The sequence below is a fragment of the Peromyscus eremicus genome, chromosome 12 (assembly GCF_949786415.1).
Source record: "Peromyscus eremicus chromosome 12, PerEre_H2_v1, whole genome shotgun sequence".
NCBI lineage: Eukaryota > Metazoa > Chordata > Mammalia > Rodentia > Cricetidae > Peromyscus > Peromyscus eremicus.
The window spans coordinates 3955493-3982769 of record NC_081428.1 but is presented as its reverse complement, the minus strand read 5'-3'; the positions used below and the strand labels follow the sequence as shown (position 1 = coordinate 3982769).

The 27277-nt window shown below is 42.7% G+C and overlaps 1 protein-coding gene across 4 annotated transcripts in view; it reads left to right on the top strand.

The window, feature by feature from the left end:
- Ttc3 (tetratricopeptide repeat domain 3) overlaps positions 1–21355 on the top strand; it is an 88607-nt gene extending 67252 nt beyond the window's left edge. For 3 of the 4 annotated variants that reach the window (XM_059277159.1, XM_059277158.1, XM_059277156.1), the window contains 9 exons: positions 1151–1197; positions 2523–2579; positions 3836–3906; positions 8514–8678; positions 10859–11900; positions 12824–12889; positions 16829–16978; positions 20126–20265; positions 20855–21355. In XM_059277159.1, coding sequence (XP_059133142.1) covers positions 1151–1197; positions 2523–2579; positions 3836–3906; positions 8514–8678; positions 10859–11900; positions 12824–12889; positions 16829–16978; positions 20126–20265; positions 20855–20939 — 1823 coding nt within the window. In that variant the 3' untranslated portion in view covers positions 20940–21355. The remainder of the gene's footprint in view (positions 1–1150; positions 1198–2522; positions 2580–3835; positions 3907–8513; positions 8679–10858; positions 11901–12823; positions 12890–16828; positions 16979–20125; positions 20266–20854) is intronic. The other variant, XM_059277157.1, reaches the window with a different exon arrangement.
- The last annotated feature ends 5922 nt before the right edge of the window (positions 21356–27277 follow it).

Sequence of the window (27277 nt, the reverse complement as noted above, 5' to 3'; positions counted from 1 at the left end):
GTCTGACAGCTCTACCTCCCTTTCTCACTTGAGAAATATTTTAGTTTTCTCTCATCTTGTTAAAACTTTTCAAAATCCATTGGTCTTGTGTATCAGGATATTTAGTATCTTTACCGGTGCTACAGTAGCGACCCTCAGCACTCCTGAACAGGCACGCATACTTCAATATGGAATTTTATACAGATAACCAGAAGCCCCTTAAAACAAACATGGCTGAACCACTTTCCTTATGGTCTCATATTTATATTGGCTAACACATTGCTGTATATCTAAATTTTAATCAAGAAACTTAGAATCAGTCTTGACTCTTTTTTATTACTATTGTTACAACTACTTTGTCCCCAGTCCAAATAAACTTTATCTTTGACCTGTCCTTTCCTGTTCACCTCATTTCTGTAGGCCAAAACCTTCGTTATGTTTTCCATGACCAGATTATTACAGTAGTCATGGCACTGGCACCTACATTTCTAAGCCCATCATATTGCCTCCGGTAACTCCTGTGGAAACAGTAACTGTTCCGTGTGGGAAGCATTGGCTGATGTTGCCTACATGTTACAGTCCTGTCGTCCTTCCCTGTGCCATCTAAGCTCGTCCTTCCTGGACTGACAGACCTTTCCCTCCATCTGACATGGCTACAGTGTTTCTCTAGTCATCCTTTCGAGTTGCCTGTTCACTTCAAGGCTGACCTACATACCCTGTCCTCCTCAGTATCCTGTCCTCCTTAGAGCCCTCCCTGGTCCTCTGTGGGCTTCTTCCCAAAGCCTTACTCATCTTTCATCTTCGTTGTTGCTCTATTTCATTGTGGTGTCTGTAACGCTGAATTATAGGGTTGTTTTGTCCTTTTCTTTCTTTGGGTAGTAGACCACAAACTCACCGGCACCAGGCGTCTCTGTGTTCCCGCGTCCTGGCGTAGATGGCATCAAATAGGCACTCAAAATATGCTGCTTGGGTTGGAGCTTGTGCGCCTCTGGTTGATTTCTCATTTAGTTATCTAGCTCTTGGATTTTAAACTCAGTTGTGTCAGAGCCAGGTGAAGAAAGAGCATAGGCCGTGCTGATAGTCCCAGGGTGGTTCTGTAAGGCTTCAGTGTGGGATTAAAACAAAAGTGCAGATGGCTGAGTCACCGCACAGACTTCTGTTCTTCCTGCAGATAGCCGATGCACTGTGTTACGGAAGCAAGACAGTGATGAAATGCCGGTAAGTTCTCGACTCTCAGGGTGTTCTTTATGTTAGACAAAGGAGCAGAGGAGAAGCCAGGCCAGTGCTTATTTACGTCATGGGTAACATCCAGACCCAAACAGAGGACTTACCATTAGAGGGGCCGGAAATGTAGTTCACTTGGTAAAGAGGTGCCCAGCATGCACAAAGACTTGAGTTGCATCCCCAGCAGTGCGTAACTGGGAACGGAGGCACAGGCCTGTAATTCCAGCACTCGGGAAATAGAAACAGGAGGACCAAATGTTCAAGGGCATCCTCAGCTACATAGTGAGTTCAAGGTCAGGCTATTCATGAGATCCTGTCTTGACGGTCTTCATAATCTTCAGGTTAATAAATGTTCATTTTAGAAAGAGGTAAGGAAACGTTTTTGAATCAAGAAAGATGATAGCAGCTGGGCGGTGGTGGCACACGCCTTTAATCCCAGCCCTTGGGAGGCAGAGCCCAGCAGATCTCTGTGAGTTCGAGGCTAGCCTGGGCTACAGAGCGAGATCCAGGACAGGCCTGTACCAAAACTACACAGAGAAACCCTGTCTCAGGAAAAAAAAAAAAAAAAAAAAAAAAAAAAAAGCACAAGGAAACTTGCTCCAGGAGCCCTGTTGGTGTAAACGGAGGTGGTGCAGAGCGGCCTTTCCTCACCGACTGTGCCTTTTTTTTTTTTTTTTTTAAAGATTTATTTATTTATTATGTATACAGAAGAGGGTGCCCCCAGATCTCATTACAGATGGTTGTGAGCCACCATGTGGGTGCTGGGAATTGAACTCAGGACCTCTGGAAGAGCAGTCGGTGCTCTTAACCTCTGAGCCATCTCTTCAGCGCCCTGTGCCTGCCTTTTATGCTCTCTGGATAGTGAGGAGAAAAAGTCATGTTTGCCAGTGATGAGGATCATCGCTCCCTGAAAAGTGTCTTAACTTCTCTGATCGATAGGTCTTGCCAAATGTGGAAACACAGTGAGCAAACCTATGGGAGTGAATGCTGCTTTACTCACTTGTGAAAGGAGTCTGTAAAATGCTGTCATTGTATACATCAGAATTCCCCAAAGTCTGGTTGGTTATTTGAAATAACATCAGCCTGTTGAAATCAAGGTTAAAACTGTTGGAGCAATTTGATTTTAGTTATGACATGAAGTGTCATTCAACCTTTCCTCAGTAGCTCTTGGAGTGATGTATTCCACTGTATGCACTCCACCACCGTGGCACACTAAACCTTTAGTGTATGACTAGTATAGGAAATGGATGTGATGGTTTCCGTTGAGATTTAAGACTCTGCTATTTGAGGATTCATTGATGTTCTTTTTCATTTTTTAGTTTGGTTGTATCAAAGTAAAAAACAAAGGCAAGAAAAAGAAGCCAAAAGATTCAAAGGTAAGGAACGTCTTCTGCAGTGATTCTTCAGTCTCCAGTAACTAACTAGAATGTGTTAGTGAGAACAGTCTGAAATCCCTTGTCTGAGACTCCATGAAGGTGTCATAGAACAGAGTGGGCAGGGAGGCTCTGGGGTCAGAGAGGTGCCCAGCACCCATATAAATACCCAGGTGCAACTGATACCCTGAAACTTGCCAGCCAGCCAGCCCAGCCTAACTGGGGTACTCTACCAGCAAGACACTGGAAAATAGCTGGCCAAGATACCTGATGACAACCTGTGGCCTACACACACACACACACACACACACACACACACACACACACACACCACACACACACCACACACACACACACACACATCACACACACATCACACACATACACATACACACACACCACACACACACACATACACACACACATACACACACACACCACACACACACACACACATACACACACACCACACACACACACATACACACACACACCACACACATATACACACACACCACACACATACACACACACACCCCACAGATTTCATGCACTTACAGAAAAAAGTTAACAGCTCTTTAGCAGATACACGCTTACTAAAATACCACTTGACTGAGTGTTACGAACAGATAAGAAAGAATATTTGTTTTATAGTATTTAGAACTTCTGTGAAAGTTCTTTCTGCTCGATGTCTATTTAAAGTAGTCAGTGATAATTCAGCATCCGAATGACCTTAGGATTGCCATCATCCTTTTCTTCTCCTCTCTTCAGCCCCAAGCCCAGGAGCCAGAAGAGCATTCGTGATTTCACATGTTGAGGGGAGGGGCTGGTGGGAGACGGGGTAAGAAAGAGTGAGCAAGTGCTAGAGAGGGGTACAAGCAACATGGAGTTTCCGCACAACTTAGCCTGGCTGGCATCTTTGATGAAAATGGATATTTTAGCTACTTTAAATTACAGTCACATTTTTTTGAACATCAGAAACTACCCTAAGTTTTAATTTTCAATCTATTTCTGGCTGTTAAAATTTATTATGCTATATTCTGTTTATAAGAAACTTTGAGTAGGTTCTTCATTATTCACAGTTGGCATGTATGTGTTTATGTAAATTCTCATTAATTTCAAAGTTGAGTTTTTTCTTCCATGGAATTTTAGAGTGAAATAGTGTCATTTTTAAGGTGGAATATTTTTATCATTTACTGTAGAATCTCATCATTTTTAGGATGGGAATATTATTCTCACTTTTCTTTCTTTTAAACCAGCCAATGTTAGTGGGATCTGGACCGACATCGGTGACAGCAGGTAGTGAGACTGTCACTCCTGAAGACCATAAGTAAGTATACGTTAGTAGTTTACCACAGCATAAGGCAAACGTTTGCACTTTGAACAGCCATGCCAGCTCACTGAAGACTTGTGTTTCCTTCTGTCCTCCCTCCCTCCCTCCTTTCCTTCCTTTCTCTCTTAGAGATAAGAATCCATTATGATAATCCATATTGAGTTAATGTCATGGCTATAAAAATTATAGCCTTAAGAATTTATTCAAGCTGTATTAAAGTCACAGGAATAGGGGAAGGAGAAACTAGGGTAAAATAATTACTGAGACAGATAAATCCAAAATATGTGATATGAATGTGTGAAAATGTGCAAAATAATGGAAACCCATTCTGCAGAATTAATGGGGCTGAGTTGGTAGGGTGCTTTCTGTGTGAAGAAGCATGAGGACATCTTTAAAGTGGGGATTGTTTTAATTTGAACAATAAGAAAGAACCTGTCATGGTTTATTTGGGTTGTCATGACAAAATGCCCTAAAACCAAATGCTTAAAAACTATAGAATTCTGAGCTGGAAAGATGGCTCGTGGCTAAGAGCACTTGTTACTCTTGCAGAGACCCAGGTTTGATTCCCAGCACCCACATGGTGGCTCCACAACTACCCATACTCCAGTTCCAAGGGATCTGAAGCCCTCTCCTCACTTCTGAGGGCACTAGGCACACACTTAGTGTACATAGGTGTGCCAGCAAAACATTAATATACATAGTAAATCTTTTAAAATTAACACATTAAAAACAAGAAACCTCCCAGCACTTGGGAGGGAGAGGCCAGCCTGGTCTACAGTGTGAGTTCCAGGACAGCCCTGTCTTGAAAAACCAAAAAGAAAAAAAAAAAAAAAATTCACCAAAACAGTATACCCCAAACTGAGTAGCTTACTAATAATGAAGTGTTCCTCACAGTTCTGGAGCCTGAAGTCTAGTATCAAAGAGGCTGCCTACTTCCCAGTACATACATGATTGGCACCGTCTTCTTGAATTCCCTCTTATATATTTTCCTAAACTTAATACAAGCACAAATTCTGTACTGAGGTGTACATCCTCATGACGTGATCACTTCTGAAAGGCCCGTCATCCAGACACCATCACGTTGGTGATTCAGTTTCAACATAAGAATTTGATAGTTGGGGTATCACACATGAACATTTAAATTAGGCCATGGCCTTTACTGAAACTGACATTTACCAGTTTCTATTCTAGGTCTTTAGACATAGAACTCATTTAACCCACTCATCTGCCACAGGACAGGTAGTATTACTATGTCCGTGTGAATAGGTATGGAGACTGGGGCATAGTGGAATGGAGTGACTTACCCAAGTATAAAAAGCTGGCACATGACAGACCCAGTATTTAAACTGCACATTCTGACTTTGAAGCCCACATCTAAGCTGTTATGTCTTCTTATAATGTTAAGAATCTAAACCAGACCCGAAGCCTAAAAAGGCCCTACAAAGAGGGAAGAGGAAGTACTGAAGGAAAAAAGAAAGGCATTTCTGGCAAGGATGGAAATACTACAGAAAACAATTGCAGAAACAGGCTAGGCAGAACAGCGATGGGTCTGATCTTCACCTAGAGTGGCAGTCCGACTCACTTAGGTTTAGTGTTGATGAATGCTTGCTTACTTCCTAAACCAAACTGTATACAGCTTTATTAAAGATACTTTTCATGAACAGTCACTGTGTTTCAGGAAGAACATTATATAACTTTCAAACCCCTTCTAGGAGAGCCTACCAAAGTCGGAAAGCCATTGTGAAACCCATGAAGTGAACTGTACATGGTAGTCTTAGCTCTCAGGAAGCTGAATTTGAAGCTAGATTGAGATACACAATGAAATAAGTTCAAGGTCATCCTGAGGTACATAGTCAGACTCTGTCTTATAGATACACACACACACACACCAGCAGAGTTCTCATTACATGCTCTAGATAGGGAAAGGCTAGCAGGACTTCTCCTGAGTCAAGCTTGAAAATGAAGAGAAAACAGAATGATGAATCTGAAAATCTACAGTCTGGAAAAAGAACTGCTGTTTCAGGATGACCATCTTGATGTCACTGCAAGGTCCCCACCGCCTGACGTACAGGCCAAACTAATTTTGTGGGGTCAGGTTCCGAGAGGCCTCTGGCTTTAAGGGAGTTTGTGTTTTTCCATGCCAAGGAAGCTGCGCCAAGGTGGCTGGCTACATTTGTCAGTATGGGGAATCACGGTCTCTTAGAACTGTCAAGGAAAAGTAAAGTGTGTTCATCCACACCCGTCCAGCTTTGGGGACATTCTGTTAGTGATAGACACTCTTTCTCTGAAAGCAGCAGAGTTCTTACATTAACAGCATGGTTTTAAGACTTGTTAAAGCCAGCCAGGAATGGTGATGCACACCTTTAATCCCAGTCCTCAGAGGCAAGCATGGTCTACAGAATGAGTTCCAGGACAGCCAGGGCTACACAGAGAGATCTGTCTTGAAAAACAAAAAACAAAACAATTAAAAGTAAATTTTAAAAAGCCTTGTTAAAGCCTTGTGTGGTGGTAGTGCATACCTACTTAGCCGGGCTTAGTGGACTACAGGAAGACTGCCAGAAGTGTGAGGTCTGTCTGGGCTGCAAAAAAGATCTTGTCTCAAGAGCAAAAGTTTTTGATAAGAAATACTTTAAGCTGTACAGTTACTGAAATACTGTAACAAAAATGTCCACACTTCCTTGGCCTCTCCAGTCTGTTTCTGCAGTTCTGTTTTCTAGTTACCAGCTTTTCTTTTTCCATCAGTGCCTCTCTTCTTGCAGGCATCATCACTTTAGACTCAGGCTCTGGCTTGTGGAGGAGCACATTTCTCTGTGGCTGTTCCTTACCTTGGCCCTGTCTCCTTTTGCATCCCCTTCAGCCTGTCTTGAGCACAGAGGTGGTCACTGCAAGGTATAGGCCCTGAATTCCCATCAGTGTTGGTTCTGGGCTTGCTTCCTCCTGTTCTTCAGGACGTTGCTACATACTTTTGTTTTCATTTTATTTTTTGAGACAGGATTTCTCTGTGTAGCCCTGGCTGTCCTGGAACTCACAGAGATGCTGGGATTAAAGGCGTGCCCCACCACCACCCGGCTTATGGGTTACACACATTTTAAAGAAATGTTTTTTATTAGTACCTTTAATTTTGTTAACCTTCCTTAAATGAGTAGCAGTTATAAATCTGTATTTGTCTCTAACTCTTCAATGAGTTTGAATTAATGCAGCATTGATATTGTTTGTTTTCTTTGAGACAGGGTCTTTTTATATAGTCCTGGCTGTCCTGGAACTTGCTATACACAGTGAAATAGCTTTGAACTCAAGAGATTCCCCTGCCTCTGCCTCCTGAGTGCTGGGGTTAAAGCTGTGAGCCACCATGCCCAGTCTTGATTTTTCTGCTTCAAATATGGAGTTTGAAAATAATTGTGCTCTTAGTAAATAGAAGAGTTTACTCAGAACATAAACTGCCATGTTTCCTGACCATAGCTGTAGGTTTATTTGTTTTGTCAGTGTTTTGCCAACCTATATATGTCTGCACTGCTGGTGCCAACCTATATGTCTGTGCACTGCTGGTGCCAACCTATGTGTCTGTGCGCACTGCTGGTGCCAACCTATATATCTACACTGCTGGTGCCAACCTATATGTCTACACTGCTGGTGCCAACCTATATGTCTGCACTGCTGGTGTCTACCTATGTGTCTGTGCACTGCTGGTGTCTACCTATGTGTCTGCGCACTGCTGGTGTCTACCTATGTGTCTGCGCACTGCTGGTGTCTACCTATGTGTCTGCGCACTGCTGGTGTCTACCTATGTGTCTGCGCACTGCTGGTGTCTACCTATGTGTCTGCGCACTGCTGGTGTCTACCTATGTGTCTGCGCACTGCTGGTGTCTACCTATGTGTCTGCGCACTGCTGGTGTCTACCTATGTGTCTGCTCACTGCTGGTGTCTACCTATGTGTCTGTGCACTGCTGGTGCCTACCTATGTGTCTGCGCACTGCTGGTGTCTACCTATGTGTCTGCGCACTGCTGGTGTCTACCTATGTGTCTGCGCACTGCTGGTGTCTACCTATGTGTCTGTGCACTGCTGGTGTCTACCTATGTGTCTGTGCACTGCTGGTGTCTACCTATGTGTCTGCGCACTGCTGGTGCCTATGGCCATCAGATCCCCTGGACCCAGAGTTAGGGATGGTTGTAACCCATCATGTCCTCTGCAACATCAACAAGTACTCTCAGCCGCTGAACCAACTCTCCAGCCTGTTAATTGTAGCTTTTCTTTTCTTTTCTTTTTCCCTCGAGATAGAGTTTTTCTGTGTAGCTTTCGAGCCTGTCCTGGAACTCACTTTGTAGACTAGGCTGGCCTCAAACTCACAGAATTCACTTGGCTCTGCCTCCCGAGTGCTGGAATTAAAGGTGTGTGCCACCACTGCCCAGCTGCAGCTTTTCTATATTAAATTTTCTGGTAATAAATATTTGTAGCACAAAACTGAGATTATTAATTTTACTTTGATTATTTTATTTTAATTACGTATTTTTCTATAGGTTATTTGATTTCCCTGTGCTCTAGTGTCTTCGCCTGCAATTAAATATTCCTTCCCAAAAGTTTATTCACAAAATTGTTTTGAACCCAGCAGGCGCAGTTCAGATTCTGCAGGCCCGTTTGCAGTGCCTGACCACCTTCGGCAAGACGTCGAAGAATTTGAAGCTCTTTATGACCAGCACAGCAGCGAGTATGTTGTCCGAAATAAGAAGCTGTGGGACATTAACCCCAAACAGAAATGTTCGACTCTGTATGAGTAAGTAGCTTAGCATTCCTACAGCTCACTGAAGAGGCTGCCAAGTAAGGATCCAGGCTGTTTGGTTGTGTCTCTTACATTTGTCAACGTGTTTACCATCTGGTTCGCCTCTGTCCAGAACTTTTACCATGTACTTCACAGAGTTTATTGAGGGTTTTTAATGACTAAATTTAGAGTCCGGATCATAATTGGTTTGTCAATTTGAGCTGCTGATGCTGATAGTTTCTGCTTTTAAAACTGTCCTGCAAGGACTGGTAAACCAGGCTATCAGCCATGGGCTTGGGGGTTTTCAGACAGTATCTCACTACCTAGCTCAGCAGGCCTTGCTTGATCTTGCAGCCCTCCTGCCTTTGCTTCCAGAAACCAGGTTTGCAAGTGTGCGCCCTACCAGTCAGCCACAGTGTGTGTAATTGTGAATGCCAAGGTTCTCCCTAACAGAGAACACCGTCGGCTGTTCTGTCTCGTCCTCGTACTGATGGGCTGTTGGCCTCTCACGGCTGCCATCATAGGTTAACCTAGCTTGGAGAAGTGTTGTCCTTTTCTTGAGAAAGGATCCCTGTATACCGCTGCAGCCTCAGCTCAGGTGTGACTGTTGAGCTACAGTGATAGAAAACCCGTGTCCGCGTGCCTCTGCCGTGTGTTGGTGACGAAAGAGAAACGTGCTTTTCTTCTTAAAGAACTTCTGACGTGGGTTACTTGAGGATTGAACCTATGAATGTGAAATTTAACAGTTAAGTGTGACTGACGTAAGTACAACAACCTAGTATAAAGTCCAGAAAACTAAGGAATACCAGGCCATGTTGAGCTTCACATTAGTAAGTTTCATAGTAGTTGAGCCTCTCTTTTAAGAAATTTGGATAAAAATCTGGTGAAAAATTAATGCAAAAGCTAACTATTCGGAAAACCTGTTATTCATCCACAGTGTCATCTTTTCTTTACTTCACTCCATTCCATCGTTATTGTGAGTCTGTTTAAACAGTCCTAGGGCCCGCTTCAGGAAGTTCTTTTCTTGAGTTGAAATACTGAGCAATCTTGTTAAGAGAACTCTTGGGTGGCAATTTAGAAAGAGGTACAAAATGAGATTGATATTTCTTAAAACATGGTATAATTTCCTTCAGGCTTTTATAAACCAAAGCTAAAGAGTTTCACTTTCAGTAATTCTTAGAGAATTTCTACTACAACTAGGAAGACGTTAAATAAATTTATGAGAAGGATTAAGCTGATTTGTTTTTACCTTTAGATAGAATTTATATCTTACTATACTAGAAACAGACGTTACAGGAAGATATATCATCTATATGTAGTTCTCTGTATTTCCGGAGGAAACACATAACAGCTTGAGAAAGTGTTGTGTTTCATTGATCAGTGTGTGACTGAACACAAAGATTGAACTCCCATGTATGAGAAGAGTAGAGAAATGTCAGAGAAATACTGAGATTGTTACTACTAAGTAACTTTTCCTAGACTTTAACTTTTCACCTAAAAAAAGAGAAAATTGACCTAATTTTACTGGTCTCTTCAATTTCTAACATTTTATGATTTAGGTAGTTTAACCAAATTATTTCTAATAGAGTTTTTCCTACTAACACTTCAGTGGTATTAGCCAAGATTTATTCGTCATATAAAATTGTGTAGCCTGCAGCACAGCAGAAGAGCTAAAGTGATGTTCTTGGGTTGCAGTCTGTTACGAATAAATGACATTCTGGAAAACAGATCATGAGCATGAACAAAATGGGGTTTTCAGAGGAGCTGTCCTTTGAAATGCCCTCCCTGCCCTCCCCTTGTGCTGGCCGTCACCGCACTGCAGCCTGTGAGTCCGTCTGCAAACACTGCAGACTGTGACAGGTTGCACGCAGGCAGCCGGCGTTGATAGCGCTGGTACGTTGGCTTTATCAGTACCACTTTTCACACTGCCAAATGCAGTGTGCTCATTTCTTTGCCTCTGGTTAAATACAGGAATATCTGTCGGTTTCAAATCTAAGGCTTTGAAGGGGTCATAATGGGAGAGCATAAAATTCTCCAAACTCAGCAAAAATGGAAATGGGCATAAGCCTGTGGTCTGCTGTTAGGTTCTTTCCTCTCTCCTGAAGAGCCGTGCTAACACTGGTGTGTGCCCTGTTAGGAAAAACAAACCTAGTCCTTTCTTGTAGTAACTCGATGTAAATACTGTTTTCTCCAAGTTACTTCTCTCAGTTGTTGGAAGAGCATGGCCCCTTGGACCTGAATGACAAGGTGTTCTCTGAAGAGGATGAGTTCTTCCCTGAAGAAACTCGACAGATGCTAGAGAAAGCAGGCGGTTTGAAGTCTTTCCTCCTGGGATGTCCTCGATTTGTTGTGATAGACAACTGTATTGCGTTGAGAAAAGTTGCCTCAAGACTCAAGAAAAAGAGAAAGAAGAAAAACATTAAAACTAAAGTTGAAGAAATTTCAAAAACAGGAGAATATTTACGAGTTAAACTACCACTAAATCCAGCTGCGAGGGAATTTAAACCAGATGTAAAGTCCACACCAGTGTGTGAGGATGTAAAGTCTGCACCAGGACCTGCTGAGTCCCCAAGACCAGCTCCCGAGGACCTGAAGCCCCAACTGGACTCTGATAGCTCTTGTGGTTCAGCTTCTGAGGACAGCAGACTGGAAATGGCCTCTTGTGACTCGCCCCCACCACTCTCTGAGGATGTGCATCACAGACCAGCTTCCTCTCCTTCCCCCACACCAGCTCCTGAAGATGCCAAACCAACATACTGGACTCAGTCCCACTTGGTCACAGGATTCTGCACATACCTTCCTTTTCAAGGATTTGACATCGCACAGTCGAGGCCTGCATACATCAACGTGGTACCAAGCCTGCCCCAGTTCGCCGGCATCTACACACCTCTGGCCAGCATTTCCTCTGAGTATGCCATGCAGAGATCCATGCCAGTGGTGCCATCTTTTGTAGCCAGCGACAGAGCAGATAAAAATGCCACTGCATATTTCGAGAGTCATAATTTGAATACTGGGAATGACTGTGGTAACCAGATTGCCTCTGAAGCACAGATCCTTGAGGATTCTTTGGGAATACCTGTGAAGTCCCAGAGCAGCCCATGTGATCTCGATACAGCTCTGAGTGAGCCTGACAGAAACAGCAGGCATGGTGGGAGCCCCGATAGCCAGTGCGAGGTGTCTCTGGAAAGTACCAGCAGAGCAGCAGACACTCCCCCTACAGCAGTGCTTGCCGTCCAGGTAAGGCTCAAAGAAAAGGATATTTAAAAGAAACATGTCCATTGTCATTTTGTGTGTGTGTATATGATGTGTGTATGCTAGTGCAGGTGCACACGTGCCACAGCACACATGTTCACATTAAAGGACAACTTTAAAGAGTCAGCTCTCTCATCCGTGTTCCCCTGCCAAGTTCTACACTGATAAGAAATAAGGTAATAGAGTCGTCGACAGGTGGAGCCAGAACATCACTTTGATGATTAGTAAAGAAAAGAGGAGGGAGTTTGTGGCTACTTCGTGGGGACGCACACACACTGCTAACTACAATAGCGTTATCTATCACATTGGCTTATGCAGCATTTACAGCACAATCAGAATAGAGGCCCCTAGTCCGAGCTGACCCTGAGAGTCTGAGAGTGTGGCTCAGTGTAAGAGAACTTGTTCAGCATGTGCAAAGCCCTGGGTTCCCGGCCAGTCACATAATAAGTAATGAATACATAAGAAAAAGGGAAGAATCTGGGCTGCACGTGCCCAGGCCCTGCCAGACCAGGAGGTGGGAATGAGAGCTGTGCAGGAGACGACCAAGTGGGGAGAATTGAGTGGTTTGTCTACGTGCTTTCCTGACAAGCGTGCAGACAGATCAGGTTCTCTGTAGTTGTCCTTTGGTGTGAATTCACTAAAGTCCCTGTTGAATTGTGCCCGCCCTTAAGTTTTCTGCTTTCTAGCAAGCTTGGGGGAAAAAATGTTAATACTACTGAGCTAGTATTAATTTTGGTTATATTATATATAATGTTTTCCTAGTAAAACTTATTTATAAAAGAAATAATCTAAATTAAAAAAACTCCTTAGAAAAATTGTGGGCATGTTTTAAACTGTTATACAGTGCCCTTATTTTACTAGTATAGCTGAGATCAAATTAAGTTTTAAGCAATTGTTTTGTCCCATAGGTGTCTAGGAGTGTGGTACATCAGGAAGTCAATACTGAGCCATATGTACCTTTTGAGACACAGCAGGTGAGTCAAAAGTACACTAAATTGTTCAAATATTTCATTTTTTATTAACATATATATGAATTGGAGCCAGCTAATCTTAAAGTTACTGTGGAATAAGCTTTAGACTACAAAAAACAAACAAACAAACAAAATAAACAACAAAACTTTTTTTGTTGAAATTTGAGAGGAAGAAGCTAAGAAAAAGGTTAGGTTTGGTTTCCCTTCGAGCACTAATTCAAAGGATAATGGCGTTCTTTTAACTGGTGTGGTGAGCATGCACTAATGTATAAATAAGGTTATTTACATGAATGACATCAGAAGGTACAAGAATGGTTCAATTATCTTGTTTCAAGGTAAACATCAGTAGTAATTATTATTCTAGAAATATTAACTAATAAAATTAGGTATGAGAAAGAAAAAAAGGAGGTATGAGTATCATTTATAGAAATTAAGATCAGAATAATTGAAAGGTTATTACATACAAGATACTTGACATATACTAAGACCAGCTTACTAAGAGAAAATACCTCTTTTTGTTTGTTTGTTTTTTGTTTTTTCAAGGCAGGGTTTCTCTGTGTAGTTTTGGTGCCTGTCCTGGAACTCACTCTGTAGACCAGGCTGGCCTTGAACTCGCAGAGATCTGCCTGGCTCTGCCTCCCGAGTGCTGGGATTAATGACGTGCGCCACCACCACCCAGCTGAAAATATCTCGTCTTTTTTGTTTTGTTTTGTTTTGTTATTTTATAATTTAATTTTACATATCAGCCACGGATTCCCCTGTCCTCCCTCCTCCCACCCTCTCCCCAGCCCACCCCCCATTCCCATCTCCTCCAGGGCAAGGACTACCCCAGGGATTGAGCTCAACCTGGTAGATTCCGTCGAGGCAGGTCCAGTCCCCTCCTCCCAGGCTGAGCCAAGTGTCCCTGTATAGGCCCCAGGTTCCAAACAGCCAGCTCATGCACTAAGGTCCCACTGCCTGGGTGCCTCCCAAACAGTTCAAGCTAATCAACTGTCTCACTTATCCAGATCTCGTTTTTTAGTGGCAAAAAATCCCTTTCAAGATAGCTAAGCTGCTATTGGGAGACTTACTGAGGAGAGGAGGTGCCCATGTACTTGATTGGATAGGATGTAATGGAAACATTGATTTTTTTCCCCCTAGTTTTGTTTCTTATTGCAGGATAATCTAACTACGCCTGGAGACCTTAAACAGTGTTTAATACTTCTCTACTGAGACAGGCAGTGGTGGCACACGCCTTTAATGCCAGTACTCTGGCGCAGAGGCAGGCGGGTCTCCATGAGTTCAAGGCCAGCCTCAAGATCTCGTGGCTTCAAATAACAGCAAACAGTTTCTCTTGGTCAGAAATCCAGGAGCTGCCTGGGAATTCTGGATCTGGAAGAGTAAATATTCTTAAAAAGGTTTTCGAATCAGTAAGAAAAAGACAGCGTGTCACAAAATGGGAATTGGCGTGAATATACAGCCATAGTAAAAGAAATGTTCATGGTTTTTAGGCGTTCACAAACAAACCAGTTCCATATGCATGGTATTGAAAGCAGTAGAATGCAGCCGTCTACAGAAAGCAGTGCAGAATTGCCTGCCCTCAGCTAGGTGTGTGAGACCAATGGGCAGATATTTAAATACATGTTTTGTTCATAATTCTAACAGCCAAAAATTAGATACTATTTAAATTTCCACCACTGGCAGCTGGAATGTGTGTGTCCATGTATTGAAGTACTGTGCTGTTCCTTTTTTTTTTTTTTTTTTTTTTTTTTTTTTTTTTTTGTTTTTCGAGACAGGGTTTCTCAGTGTAGTTTTGAGGCCTGTCCTGGATCTAGCTCTGTAGACCAGGCTGGCCTCGAACTCACCTGGCTCTGCCTCCCGAGTGCTGGGACTAAGCCACCACCGCCCGGCCTACTGTGCTGTTCTTGAGCACTGAAGCAGCTGTGGTTGAGCAGACAGAAATGTGGTACTTCATAAACTGAAGAGCCTTTAAATTATTTTAAGTGTATGTTACTAGAAATTTTGAGAAATTGAAAATCAGCTGCACTCATCTTACCCATGCTGAGTTTTTTGTTTGTTTGTTTGTTTGTTTGTTTGTTTTTGAGATGTGGCCTTGGCTTGCCTGGAACTCAGTATGTAGACCAGGCTGGCCTCAGATTTATGGACACCCACTGCCTCTGCCTTTTTAGTGCTAAGATTGAAGGTGTGCACCACCACACCCAGCCCAGGCTAATATTTTGGTGTGCAGCCTTACTTGATCATTTACATATAGTTAAGTGATATCTGGAAATGGAATTCTGTTCATACCTGTTAGAGAATTACGACTTGTTTGCTTATTTCTTTACAAGAATATGTGGCAATTTGATGTCTTAATTGTTGAACACATAGAATGTGTCTGCTTTTTATGTAGACAGTGCTTGAGTAAACTGGTCTCTGTTTAACACAGTATATACTTAGTAGATGGGCTGTTGTTAATTCTTATTTTTTACTTAGCCCTAAATCAGGTAGGCTTTGTCATTCAGTAAATCAGTCAGTATTAGGAATATTCACAAATGCTGTGTTAAATTAGTTCTTAGTTTCAAGACTTTGAGATAAGTCAAGGTGACTGGTGGCTTTTCAGCCATTGAATCCTCAACTACTATTTTTTTTTCTGGGACTTAGAGAAGTTGCCACACATGTCTTATCCTTGGTTTTCTGACCTATAAAAGGCAAAATTTATATATTTCTTATGAAAAATGTGGTTAATTTTAAATATAATAAATAAAGCTGCCATTTAGTGTCCCAGCTGTCTCTGTTGGTGACTTGGATGTAGAAGTAATAATACCATATTCACTGTGATTCTTTTGCCAAATTGAGAATAAAATGGAGATAATTGAAGTCTTCACCGTCTTGCTTGTGTGTCACAGTAGGTGTGACAGTTTCACTTACCATAGTGCTAAGTCTCAGTCTGAGGCCCTCCAGACTGGCACGGTTTAGTCTCCTTGTGCTGGCTGTAATTCAGTGTTGTAATAAGTTGTATAATTTTGATTGCTTGATTCCTTGCCTTTCAGTTGCACAGTGCTCGGGTACTGGGGAGGGGGGGCGAATAAGTTGTTCAGGATGGCTCAGGTTTGTGCCACTGGGATCGATTCTGCAGCATGACTGCCCCAGGAGGGCAGGCCTCTGCTCCTCGGAGGCTCCATATCCCACAGTACTTTCTTCAGACACAGCAGCACTCCTAGCTGAGTGAGAGCTTTTTAAAAAGCATACACAGAGTGTTGTTTGTTTATCAACATTTCATAGGACAGTATCCCATCTTGCTTTTCTGTTTGTTTTGATTTTAAGCTAATCCATGGTAGATAACAGAAAGCAATTCACTGGTAACAATTTAATTTGTCTTTTTAAAATTACCAGCAACTTACCATTTGAAACACTTAAGAGTAATAGCAACACTAATCTAATCTACTTACTTGCCTTTAAAATATGTGTATGTGCAACCTTTAAAACCCTAACAATAGTTCCTGATGTTATTTATAGAAATAACATTCACATCAAATTCTGATCTAATATTATGCCCTTAGGAAACGAATTTTCAGAACTAATTATAGTTTACAGATTGAAGTTTTATTACAAATTTCAATAGCAAAATGATAATGTTAAAAAGAGCTGGCTCTTCCAGGAGGCAGTGACAACATTTACCTTTAATCCCAGAGGCAGGTGGATTTCTCTGAGTTCGAGGCCAGCCTGGTCTACAAAGCAAGTTCCAGGACAGTCAGGGCTACACAGAGAAACCCTGTTTCCAAAAAAAAAAAAAAAAAAAAAAAAAAAAAAGGCTGGCTCTTCTGCATAGTATTTAGAGGTTTTCTGGATTATTACATTTCCCATATAAATGGGAATAAATACATCACCCTCCCTTGAGGCAGTTCAAACGACATCACAAATTTTAAACAGCTGTTAACTGATGCCTCTGTGGTTTACTCTTAGGGGGACCTTTCCCAGACTGAAAAGGAGTACTGCCTGTTAAGGGACCAACTTAAGGCCGCAGTGGAGAACTATGAGCAGATCAAACTCAGGAGCTCAGAAGAGACCAGGGACCTGGAAGAGAAGCTCAAGAGGAACGTAGAAGAGAACAAGGTGACCCGTCCGACTGCGTGATTCCGTGTGGCAGGAGGAGGGTGGAGGAGTGTGAGGGCAGTGTTTCTTGTGTGGTGTGGAGCCTTCCACACTGCTTGTGAGAAGAGGACTGTGAGTCTGGGGTTGTGTTTATCTGTAATTGAAGTTCCAAGAAAAATTCCTAAGGCAGTTCACATGAGAGGTCCTAGAGTCAGGCTTGGTTCTATCCTAATAGTTCTGCTCAGAACTATTCTGAGAGAGCAGTTGGGTTACTTAATGTCACCGAAGTTTAGTTTGCTTTTCTGGAAAGCCTGAGGAGTAATCGCATGTTTCCTGAGTTTACCTGGTCAGGGCTTAGGAAGTAGTGGTTCCACGACTGTCCTTCATCTTCTTCCTAAGTCAATGTCAGAGTAACTAATGGAGCCCTGCTGTGTGTCAGTGCCCTGGAGGATCCGGTTTAGATTCTGTTAGTCACATTGACCATCAGTTCCATATAGTGGAGTGGCATCAGTTAGGGAAAGCCTGGCTGCTTCAGTGGGCCGTGAGATCACAGATGTGAGAAAATGATGTTCCTTTTTAAAGAAACTACTGCTTCCTATTCATAAAGGGAACAGAGAGACTAACCCATTTAAGAAGGAAAAAAAAATTGTTTGAGCAGTCTGAATTAACAGCTGGAATAATACATTAAATAGTAGAAATACTCTTTATTGAGATTCAAGTGTCCCTGGAAGAAAAGGTTGGTTGGTCAAAGGGGACTGGTAACACTCCCCAGGACCCGTTTGCACACAGTTGGAACTAGGACACTCCAAGGATGAGAAGAGTTAGTCGTTCTCCTCACTGTCTGTCTGGGAAAAATAAAATAGTAAAAGAAAAAATTAAACCCTACTCAGCACATGACACACAAGATACAAGCTTGAATAAACGAGAGATGTAGTAAAATAGTGATACAAATGTGGTATTGCCTCAGGAAGATTTGCACTGTAATCTACGTGGCCTGTGTGAATGACAGGCAGATTCAGGCACATAATCACTTCATGTAGTCATTTGGTGAGTGACATTTGTAACAGAGACCTCTGCAGCTTCACAGCCTGGTGGTCAGACTGGGTACTGTATTTGTACAGTCCCCCATGCTGTGTGTACAGATGACCTCTGTTCTGGGGATATGACATGCCCAGTGTGGGGCTGTGACAGAACAGAGCTTGGCTGCGACTCTCTGGCTCTCAAGTTTGAGGTCTTACCTTTTGAGAGAGGATCTTATTGCGTCATCTAAGCTGGGCTCAAACTCCACGTCTCTGCCTCGTGCACGTTGGAGGCATAGGCAGGCAGCCCTGTACCAAGCTCTTCTGTTGTGTGGCTTTGGATCTGGTGTCACGTGATTGTACTCAGGAACATGGTGAGTCCAGTGATTCCATCCCTCAGGACAGGCTTGTCCAGTTTGTAGACTTTCTTCGTGAATTGTGTACTCTCTTAAATTGTGAATCTGAGTTTCTTTGGTTGTGTTTACACACGTAGGTGGGAGTTACTATAATCATTTCCTTATTAATTTTGAAGCGGCATTGTCATTAAAGGGAGGTGAGTACAAACAGCACATGAACTCGGGTAGTAGTTTTGTTGGCAGACTGTGTATGTGTGTGCGTGTGCGCCAACAAACATGATTATAAATCTTTATCCTTTGTTAACTGATCTCTTGGAGGTGCCTTTGCCCAGTAGGTTCTCAGGCCGTAGCATGAACTTGTGCTTGCACATTATCTCCCTTTCAAGACGCTAGGTCCAAGGTGAGCATTGGCTCAGTGTGAACAAAGTTGGCTTGGCTTCCAGTTGCACAGCAAACAGATTTCCCTTGATGGCGGAAATAGAAGTGACCATGTACAGTACAGGAGCTTATAAGTGTGGTAGGCATGCGGTCACCCGAGTCACAGTAATGACATGGCATGTTTGGAATCTGCAAGATTTTATTAGCAAGGAAAATGTGGACAAACACCCCTCTTCCCCCAGCCTGAGGGGGAACCACAGAACTTTTGTGCTTCTGCTGCTTTGGAAGAGAGAGCCTATGCATCACATCCATCTAGACCAGTCCCTGAAGTAGGACCCAGCTCTTACAGGAACTTGACTACTTAGCAGGTTCATCTCTAGTAGCATCAAAATCCTTGGTGTCTAAGGCTGAAGAAGGAAGAAATGGCCTCTTCGTTCATATCATTTTTGAGTTGAAGTCTATTACTTCCTATTATATCTGTGTAGGTTTATTACAGGGTGTGGTGTTCTTTCTGAGAGAGAAAGCCCCATGTTTCTGTAGCTAATCCTTGATCTCAGCATGTTCTGATCCTAAGCAGGAAGTTTAGGATCAGAAGCTCAATTAAGAACTAAGAAATTAAAGTCTTTCCCTAGCAAATAGGAGTACAGAATTTCATTAAGCAGGTGTTGATAGTTTCGGAATTTGAGACTGGGCACTATTTAACTTATTTTTAGTTTTTTAAATAATGCTTGGATTCTCTGGTGCACTTCAATGATTAGAAACAGTCAATTATGCAATGTTGTACTTGCGGTTGGTATTTTATTTACAAAGGTACCCTACCCAGATGCCTTACACCCCCTGAGTGGATGATCCTTCACAAGTGACTGAAAGCGTTTTTCAGATATTTCAAAAAGCAGCAACTAAGTAAGGGAGCCAAGACATTGGTCTGGGGTGGCATTGACTCTTACCTCCAGGGGAAGGGAATTAGCACTGCCTCGAGAGGTTCCCTGCCATATTGCCTGGACTTCACACAGATATTCCGTCCGGATGCCTTTAGTGATCAGTCAGAGATGTCACATTTGTCTTTCTAGAAGCAAACAAGAACTGTTGGATTTGCCAGCTAAAACATGTGCAGGTTACTTCTAAGTTAGGGAGCTGTGTAGACGAAGACTGAAGTGTGAATCCCGTGGGTACACAAGGTTCTCCAGAGGACTTCCTGTAGCCAGTGCCCTCAGTGGTTAAAGTATGGCTGTGCTGTGTTTCCTGAATCCGGGGCTGCAAGTGGTCTCGTGCCCGCCCCAGGGGGCCGGCTCCCCTGAGCTTGAGTTATTGTGAATGCTAGGACACTGTCACTGTTCTAGGCTGCCGGGGTCTTATTTTTCCTCCCAAAAAAAGTATTGCCATGATTATTCAAGTATTTTCTAAAATGCTTTTAGATCTCAAAGACAGAATTAGACTGGTTCCTCCAAGATTTGGACAGAGAAGTTAAAAAATGGCAACAAGAGAAAAAAGAAATCCAAGAAAGATTAAAGACCCTGAAGAAAAAAATTAAGAAGGTTACAAATACCAGTGAAATGTAAGTAACAGTTGAAGAATGACGTTAATGTTTTAATATTCTGGGGTTTCTGGTTCTTGTCAGATTCTTTGTATTCAATGTCAAATGTACATATCAATTAAAAAACGTTTATAGATATTGTTTTCACAATTGTTTACATCATTTAAAAAGCATCCATTGAAAAATTCTTTCACCTAAAACTTCGTCCGAACTGGCATGTTTTCAGATCAGTTACATAAAAATGAGAGTAGCCTGGATCTGAGTCAACAAGGCCCCGTTGCCTTTAAGATTGAACATCATTGTGAACATTCTTACTGCATATGCCATGCTGGCTGGCTTACTTATTAATGTATTTTCTTATTTTGAGATGGTCTCATCTCACTGTATAACCCAGGATCTTCCTTAGAAGTGTTCCTGAAGAGGTGGGATTCCAAGCATGTGCATTCCTGGAAACAATAAGTAAAACTTGCTCTGAGCAGCACAGCATGACAGCAGTAGCTGGGCAGTCTGAGTTCATGGGGAGCTTTCATTGATGTGGGTGCAGTTCACTGTGTGGAGTTGTAGTGAAAAAACCTGGAAGGTAATGAAGGTTTTGTAACTGCTTTTCTAGGTCTGCCCAGAAAATTGAAGGCTTGGATAAGGAATTCGGATCACTTCTGGACCAGTCCCCGGAAATCAGGCAAACCAACTTTTAATTATTCTTAACATCTTTCACTACAATCTCATTAGACTCTTAAGTGTATCATTGCTTATCTGTCTCTTAAATAATTCTCAAAGCTTGAATATGTATATATCCTGGTTTCTACTTCTGTCTTCCATTGTCAGTATAAAAATGCCTCAATGTATTGCTATTATTTACTCCTTTTCTTTCCTTTTTATGAAGTAGGGTCTCACTTTGTACACCAGGCTGGCCTCGAACTCACATAGATCTGCCTGCCTCTGCCTCGCAAGTGCTGGGGTTATAGACATGTGTCACCTTTCCTGGCTCTTTTCTTTTCTTTAATTAATTTCAACTACAAATGTACTCTTCTGCCGGGCGGTGGTGGCGCACGCCTTTAATCCCAGCCTGGTCTACAAAGTGAGTTCCAGGAAAGGCACAAAGCTATACAGAGAAACCCTGTCTCGAAAAACCAAAAAAAAAAAAGGTACTCTTCTGAGGTGGAGTGTGGCTCAGTAGTGGAAACACCTTTTGTGCACTTGAGACACTAGTCTCACATGGAGTTGTAGTGTATTGATGTTACTACAGTTTGTCATTGTTACAAAACTACAGTTTTCATTGTGAACCTGTAGTTTCCTCTAGTCCTTAGTAATGGACGACATTGTGGTGTTATGTACACAACCAGGTCTCACCGATCAGCTGTACTTTGCTTTATTTTGTTTAATGCCATTTTGCATAATCTTTTCTGTTCCCATCGTCTTCAATGGCTTCCTTGTTGTTACAATGTGTGACCATGATGGAACAGGAAATCACAGTAAGCAAAACAATCCAGACCTACAAAAGACAGGAACAGTGTTTCCTTTCGTGCAGACCATAGACTTTAGTTTTCATGTGTGCGTGTAGGTCATGAAACCATGAGAGAAAGCAGACATCTTCCAGTTTGAAGAGTAAAATATATTTGATACGAAAACAAAAGGAGAGTGATGGTGGGGAAGGGTGGATCAGCAGGAGGAGGGTCAGAGGTCTGAATGCCGCAGTGAAACACAGTACTTGGTGTGTTCGTTTAAAAAGTGTGGCTGTGAACAGCTTTGTCCTGTTCACATTTTTCCTGTTTTTATAACTCTTTCATAATGGAATTTCTTTCTCGAAATATAGAAATTTGGTAATTTGAGAGCAATTACCAGTTTATCTTGGTGGTACTCCTCATGTCCTCAGAAGCCAGTGAGCTGGAGCTGGGGGAGTGGTTGTCAGCAAGTGCTTGCTGCGTAAGGACCTGATTGTATCCCAGCATCCGCAAATAACCGTGGGTGTGGTGATGCTACCTGTAACACCAGGGCTGTGACGGAGGTGGACACGGGAGGATCTCTGGAGCTCACTGGCCAGCCATTGCAGCACTTTTAGTCAGATCCAGATCTCAGTGAGAGTCCTTGTCTCAAATAAAGCAAAACGGACGGCTCCTGAGGAATCACACCCGAAGTTAATTGACCGCTGGTCTCCAGACACCCACCTCCACCCCCTGTGCCCGGATGCATGCTCGAACACACACACATGCGCACGCACACCAGCAAACTGACACAGTGCCCTCATGTGTTCCTCTGCCCTTCTTCCAGATACTCCCTTTTGATTTCTTGTCTTCCTTTGATCACTTGTAAAATGCAGAAAGCGCAGAGTCTGAATTGTTTGGTAGCACACGAGGCAGAAGTTACTCTAGAAAATGTGGTTCCAAAGCTGGCCTGGCGTCTGACGCGGCTGTGATCTCACTGGAGGGACTTGTTCTCAGGGTTTTCTCTGATCTTCACACAGCGCGCTCACAAGTGAGAAGGCGGCAGTCGAGGAGCGCATCCGGAGAGGGACAGAGCACTATGAAGAGAGTCGGCAAAGGGCGGCGGCTGCAGAGGTGAGGCCAGGACACTGCTGATCAGCAAGGGCAGAGTCCGCTGTTTGCTTTGTGGTTTTACCTGTTAGAGTAGTGCCGTTATATAAACTGGGGAATTAAGGAATAGACTCTCATCCATAATTAATTTCTAAATAAAATAATTGTTTTTTTCTTTGCCTAAGGATTTTTCATTTTCATTCCTTCTTTTCAGTACTAGGACCTCATGCTCGCCAGGCATGCACAGCACTGCAGTATATCCCTAGACCTGAAGTTTATACTTGTTTCAGATGTGCCCATAAATATATTTTATGTTTGTCTTCATAAATTTTCAAAATTTATAACTCTTTTTCTTATTTAACAAAATAATTTAGTAATTTCTCATGCTTTTCATGGAATGTCTTCATCAGACTTAATCAAGTGAGGTATGTCAATATTTGCCCATCCTTGAAAAGCAAATTAAAAGAACCCCCGGGCTGGGGAGATCACTCTTTATTGGTAAGTGCTTGTGTTTTCTGAACAATGAGGACCTCAGGCCCATCCCAAAAATCCTTTTTTTTAAAGCTGACATTGGGAAGTTAGGGACAGATGGAACCCTGGGGCTCACTGCAAGTCAACTTCTCCTACTTATTAGCAAGTTGCAGGCTAGTGAAAGATCTTGTCTTAAGTAAACAAACAAAAAAAGGTTGAATGAACCTGAGAAATGACACCAGAGATTGTCCTCTGACCTCCATATCTGTGTACATGTGTGTGTACACACACACACACACACACACACACACACACACACACCAGAACCTACTTAATAAAATAAATTGCAAGTCAACCACTGCTACTGTGTTGGTGACTCATAATTCTAATTTCAGATACACCAAGAAGCAGAGATGGGGGAATCACAAGTTCAAGGCCAGCCTACCCCTAAATACAAAAGAAAAAGAAATAGAGGTGTATGTGTGGGTGTTTTCTTCAGTCCCCTAGAGAAATGCATATTAATGTTGGCATCTATGTGAGAAGCTGAAACAAAGAAAATGGCTGTGTGCAACACCTGGCTTTATTTATTTGTTTGTTTGTTTCTAAAATGTGATTTCCGGTACTTATTTGAGAAACAAGTTCTAGTTATTGTCACATGTATCTGTGGTTTCTCTGGAGACATGAGAAAAGGATTAACTTGGACCGTCTGGAAATAGCCTACGTCCCAGTTACTTGTCAACCATGCAGCTGCTTCTAAGAGAAGCTGAGTAAAGAGCTAGTGTGCTGTGCTCTGCTGGCCTCTGATTGCCTGGCCTCTTCAGTTCACTTTCTGTGTTATTTGGTAGCAGGGTTGCCTGGAGGGCCTTGTCCAGGTTATTGACACCTGGATTAAAGTGAGGCTATTCCACATCACCTGCACTGATTCTTACACAACAACCTTGTAGAGAAAGCTGAAATCATGCCCCAGATGTGAGTGCTGAGAGAGGCTTAGGACTGAGGAAGTGCAGGCCTCTGATCCTTATGCAGCTGGAAGGTGGGTAGTGTAAACCCTCCTTATACTCACAGGGAACCTGGCTCTGTGCCTATGTAGTGATACAGAAAGTCATGGAATCTCATGTCACTAAGTAGATGTTTCTGGTGTCACTTTTCATTCCTGCTCACCTGACGAAATTACAACATAGTCATGTTCTTACGTGTCTGCCATCGTACTTTATTTCCGGAGAAACTGGAAGGTTTTTAATGTTTACATGTAAACTTTTCAAGTAGATCTTCATTTGTAAATATTTGTGTATCCTCTAATGTCTTGACAGCTGTCTGTCCTGGAAAACTGGAAGGAGCGAGAAGTCTGCAAATTACAGAGTGTGGCGTCTCAAGCAGAAACCTATCTTAAGAATCTCAAGCTGATGAGCAGGTACCGTGGCCTCCCAAGTATTCTTTCCAACATACATTGGGGAAATTAAGTTAGAAACACTTGAAGAAAAATATGTATTTAAAATGTTTTTTCTACAATGTATTTTGATCATGTTTTTCCTCTCCCTCAAGTCCTCCCCACCTCCCTGCACCCGACCTTTTGTCTTTTCTGTCTCTCTTTAAAAAAAAAAAGATGTAAATCAAGACAAGACCAGCATCTCTCACACACACACACACACACACACACACACACACACACACACTCTCACTCTTTCTCTCTCTCTCTCTCTCTCTCTCTCTCTCTCTCTCATACACGGCAAAAAAAAGCAAAATGAAACAAAAGGTCCAAGAACAAAAGTTCATTTTGTGACGGCCAACTACTCCTGGGCATTGGGTGTGGAGGCCCACAAAGGTTTCCTAGTGAGATCTGAGCTTGCTTTACCCAGCAGGCCTGCATTAGAGGATGGCTTGACCACGTGCGTGGTCACCAGGTGTCTGAGATGTTCTATACTTGACTAAGCTGGGGGAGGCCTTTTGCTCCACCCCTTGGCATTCCTATAAATAGCCCTTTAGAAGAGCCAGAAGGGGCTGGTGGATTAGGATCCAGGTCCTCCCGAGGCTATCCTGTGTTTCTGTCTCTTTCTCTCCCCTCTATTTCTATCTGAATCTCTTATCCCTCACTCCTCAAGAGTACCCTGGGGTAAAATGTGGGAGCTGGTCTCCCAACTGGTTTCCCACAATTGGGCCTGCCCTGAAGTGTGGATGAAATACCATTCGTTTTCCCTTTGACATTGGGTATAGACTGCAAATAGCTTCTTGGTTAAGGGTGTCCGCTTCCGCAGTGCAGAGACTAAAATATGTACCGCCACACCTGCTCCAAGATTGACAATTTCAAAACATGCTTTTGATTGTGGATTTGTTTCTGTTTGCCTTTAAATGCTTTTAATTTTTCCAGTCAATAAAGTGGGTATTAAGCAGTTTTCTACTTCTAAAATTTTCCAGTGATTCTGCATCATATCCTGACATGGAGTGTGATACACTCTCATGGGAATTGTTTCTTTCTAATGTAAGAGAAGAAATAGAGAGCACAAAGGTAAGCTAGAAAATTTGTCATAATTCTACCAAAATCATTCCTTTTTTTTAACCATTGTCAGTGTTTTTTTGTTAAATTACTAGGAATTTTTCATAAAATTTGTGACATTTTCTTAATTATCTTAGAGCGTTTGCTTAGCATGCCTAATGCCCTGGGTTCACTTCTGAGCACCAAGAAAAGGAATAGAAGGAATTCCAGGAGGCTTCCCAGTGCTCAGATGACAAGGTCCTTCCCCAGCCCCCTCTCCTGAGAAGCACTTGTCTTGCTTTAGTGATCTTCCGGCCGGGGAGGTCTTGCCCGCCAAGGGTCAGAGCACACTGAGCTCTCCAGTCTTGCCACCTCAAGCCTCTCAGTAAAATGGTGTGACTTTCTTAGAAAGGTGACTTTCTTAAAGCTTTAATCACAATCTCCCTTCTACCTACAGTCTCAGTTTGAAGATCAAATCAAGGCCATTAAAGATGGTTCTCGGCTCAGCGAGCTTTCCAACGTGCAGATTTCTGAGCTCACGTTTCCTGATGGTACAACGGTGAGTGAGGAGAGATACATGACCACTCTTTCTTTCTTAACTGTCCACAGCACTCTGTTCTTTCTGTTCTCTGAACATTGGGATAGGCTTGTCCATATTGATACTGCTTGTAGCTTTTTTTTTTTCTCTGTGTAACAGCTCTGGCTGTCCTGGAGCTCGCTCTGTAGACCAGGCTGGCCTTGAACTCACAGAGATTCACCTGCCTCTGCCTCCCAAGTGCTGGGATTAAAGGCGTGCGCCACCACCACCCGGCTATCTTTTTACATTAAAGTGCGTTTTAGAAAAGCAATGATTTTATTTTGTGGGCTTTGTAGAAAGGCTAACCGTGGTTGTCACTTTTTTGGACTTGGAGGTACCTGTTTCTTGGATTTAGACACAGAGGAGACTTAGAATTCCAGGCCTCTGTTGGATTTCAGAGTGTTTGGCATGTCCTTGTAACCCTGGTTACTGCTTTCCCAGTGCCCGCCTTGTACCTTCTTGCTTCGACACGTCTCACTGGACTGTTCTCCTAAGATGCTGTGCTGCTGGGCTCCCTCTCCCCCTTCCCCACCTCTGTAATGTACAGAGGTCACCGCAGTCTAGATGCCTCAGTGCCTTACAGCCTGTCAGCTCCTCCCGAGGACTTGGCTTTGATTCCCAGCACCCACATTGTGGCTCACGGCATCTGCGACTCCAGTTCCAGGGCATCTAACGCTCTTTTCTGGCCTCTGAGGATATCGGCCAGTCACACAGTACACAGATATAAAATAAAATGAATTTTAGTTTCTTAGGAGTGGAAGGTGTGGCATCATGATCTGCGCTTCTTTCTGCATTGACCTCAGTAAGAAACGAGTCCTTAATGACACTGAAAAGTCACTTCTCATTTTTGTTTTCTCCCAAGTTTCTACAGCAAATGTGGAAGGAAAAAATTTTGACTCTTAGAATATTTTATTGTTGCAGTTTTATTTTTTATAATTTTATAACTATTCAAATATTTCATATTCACAGTTATGAGGCCTCTCA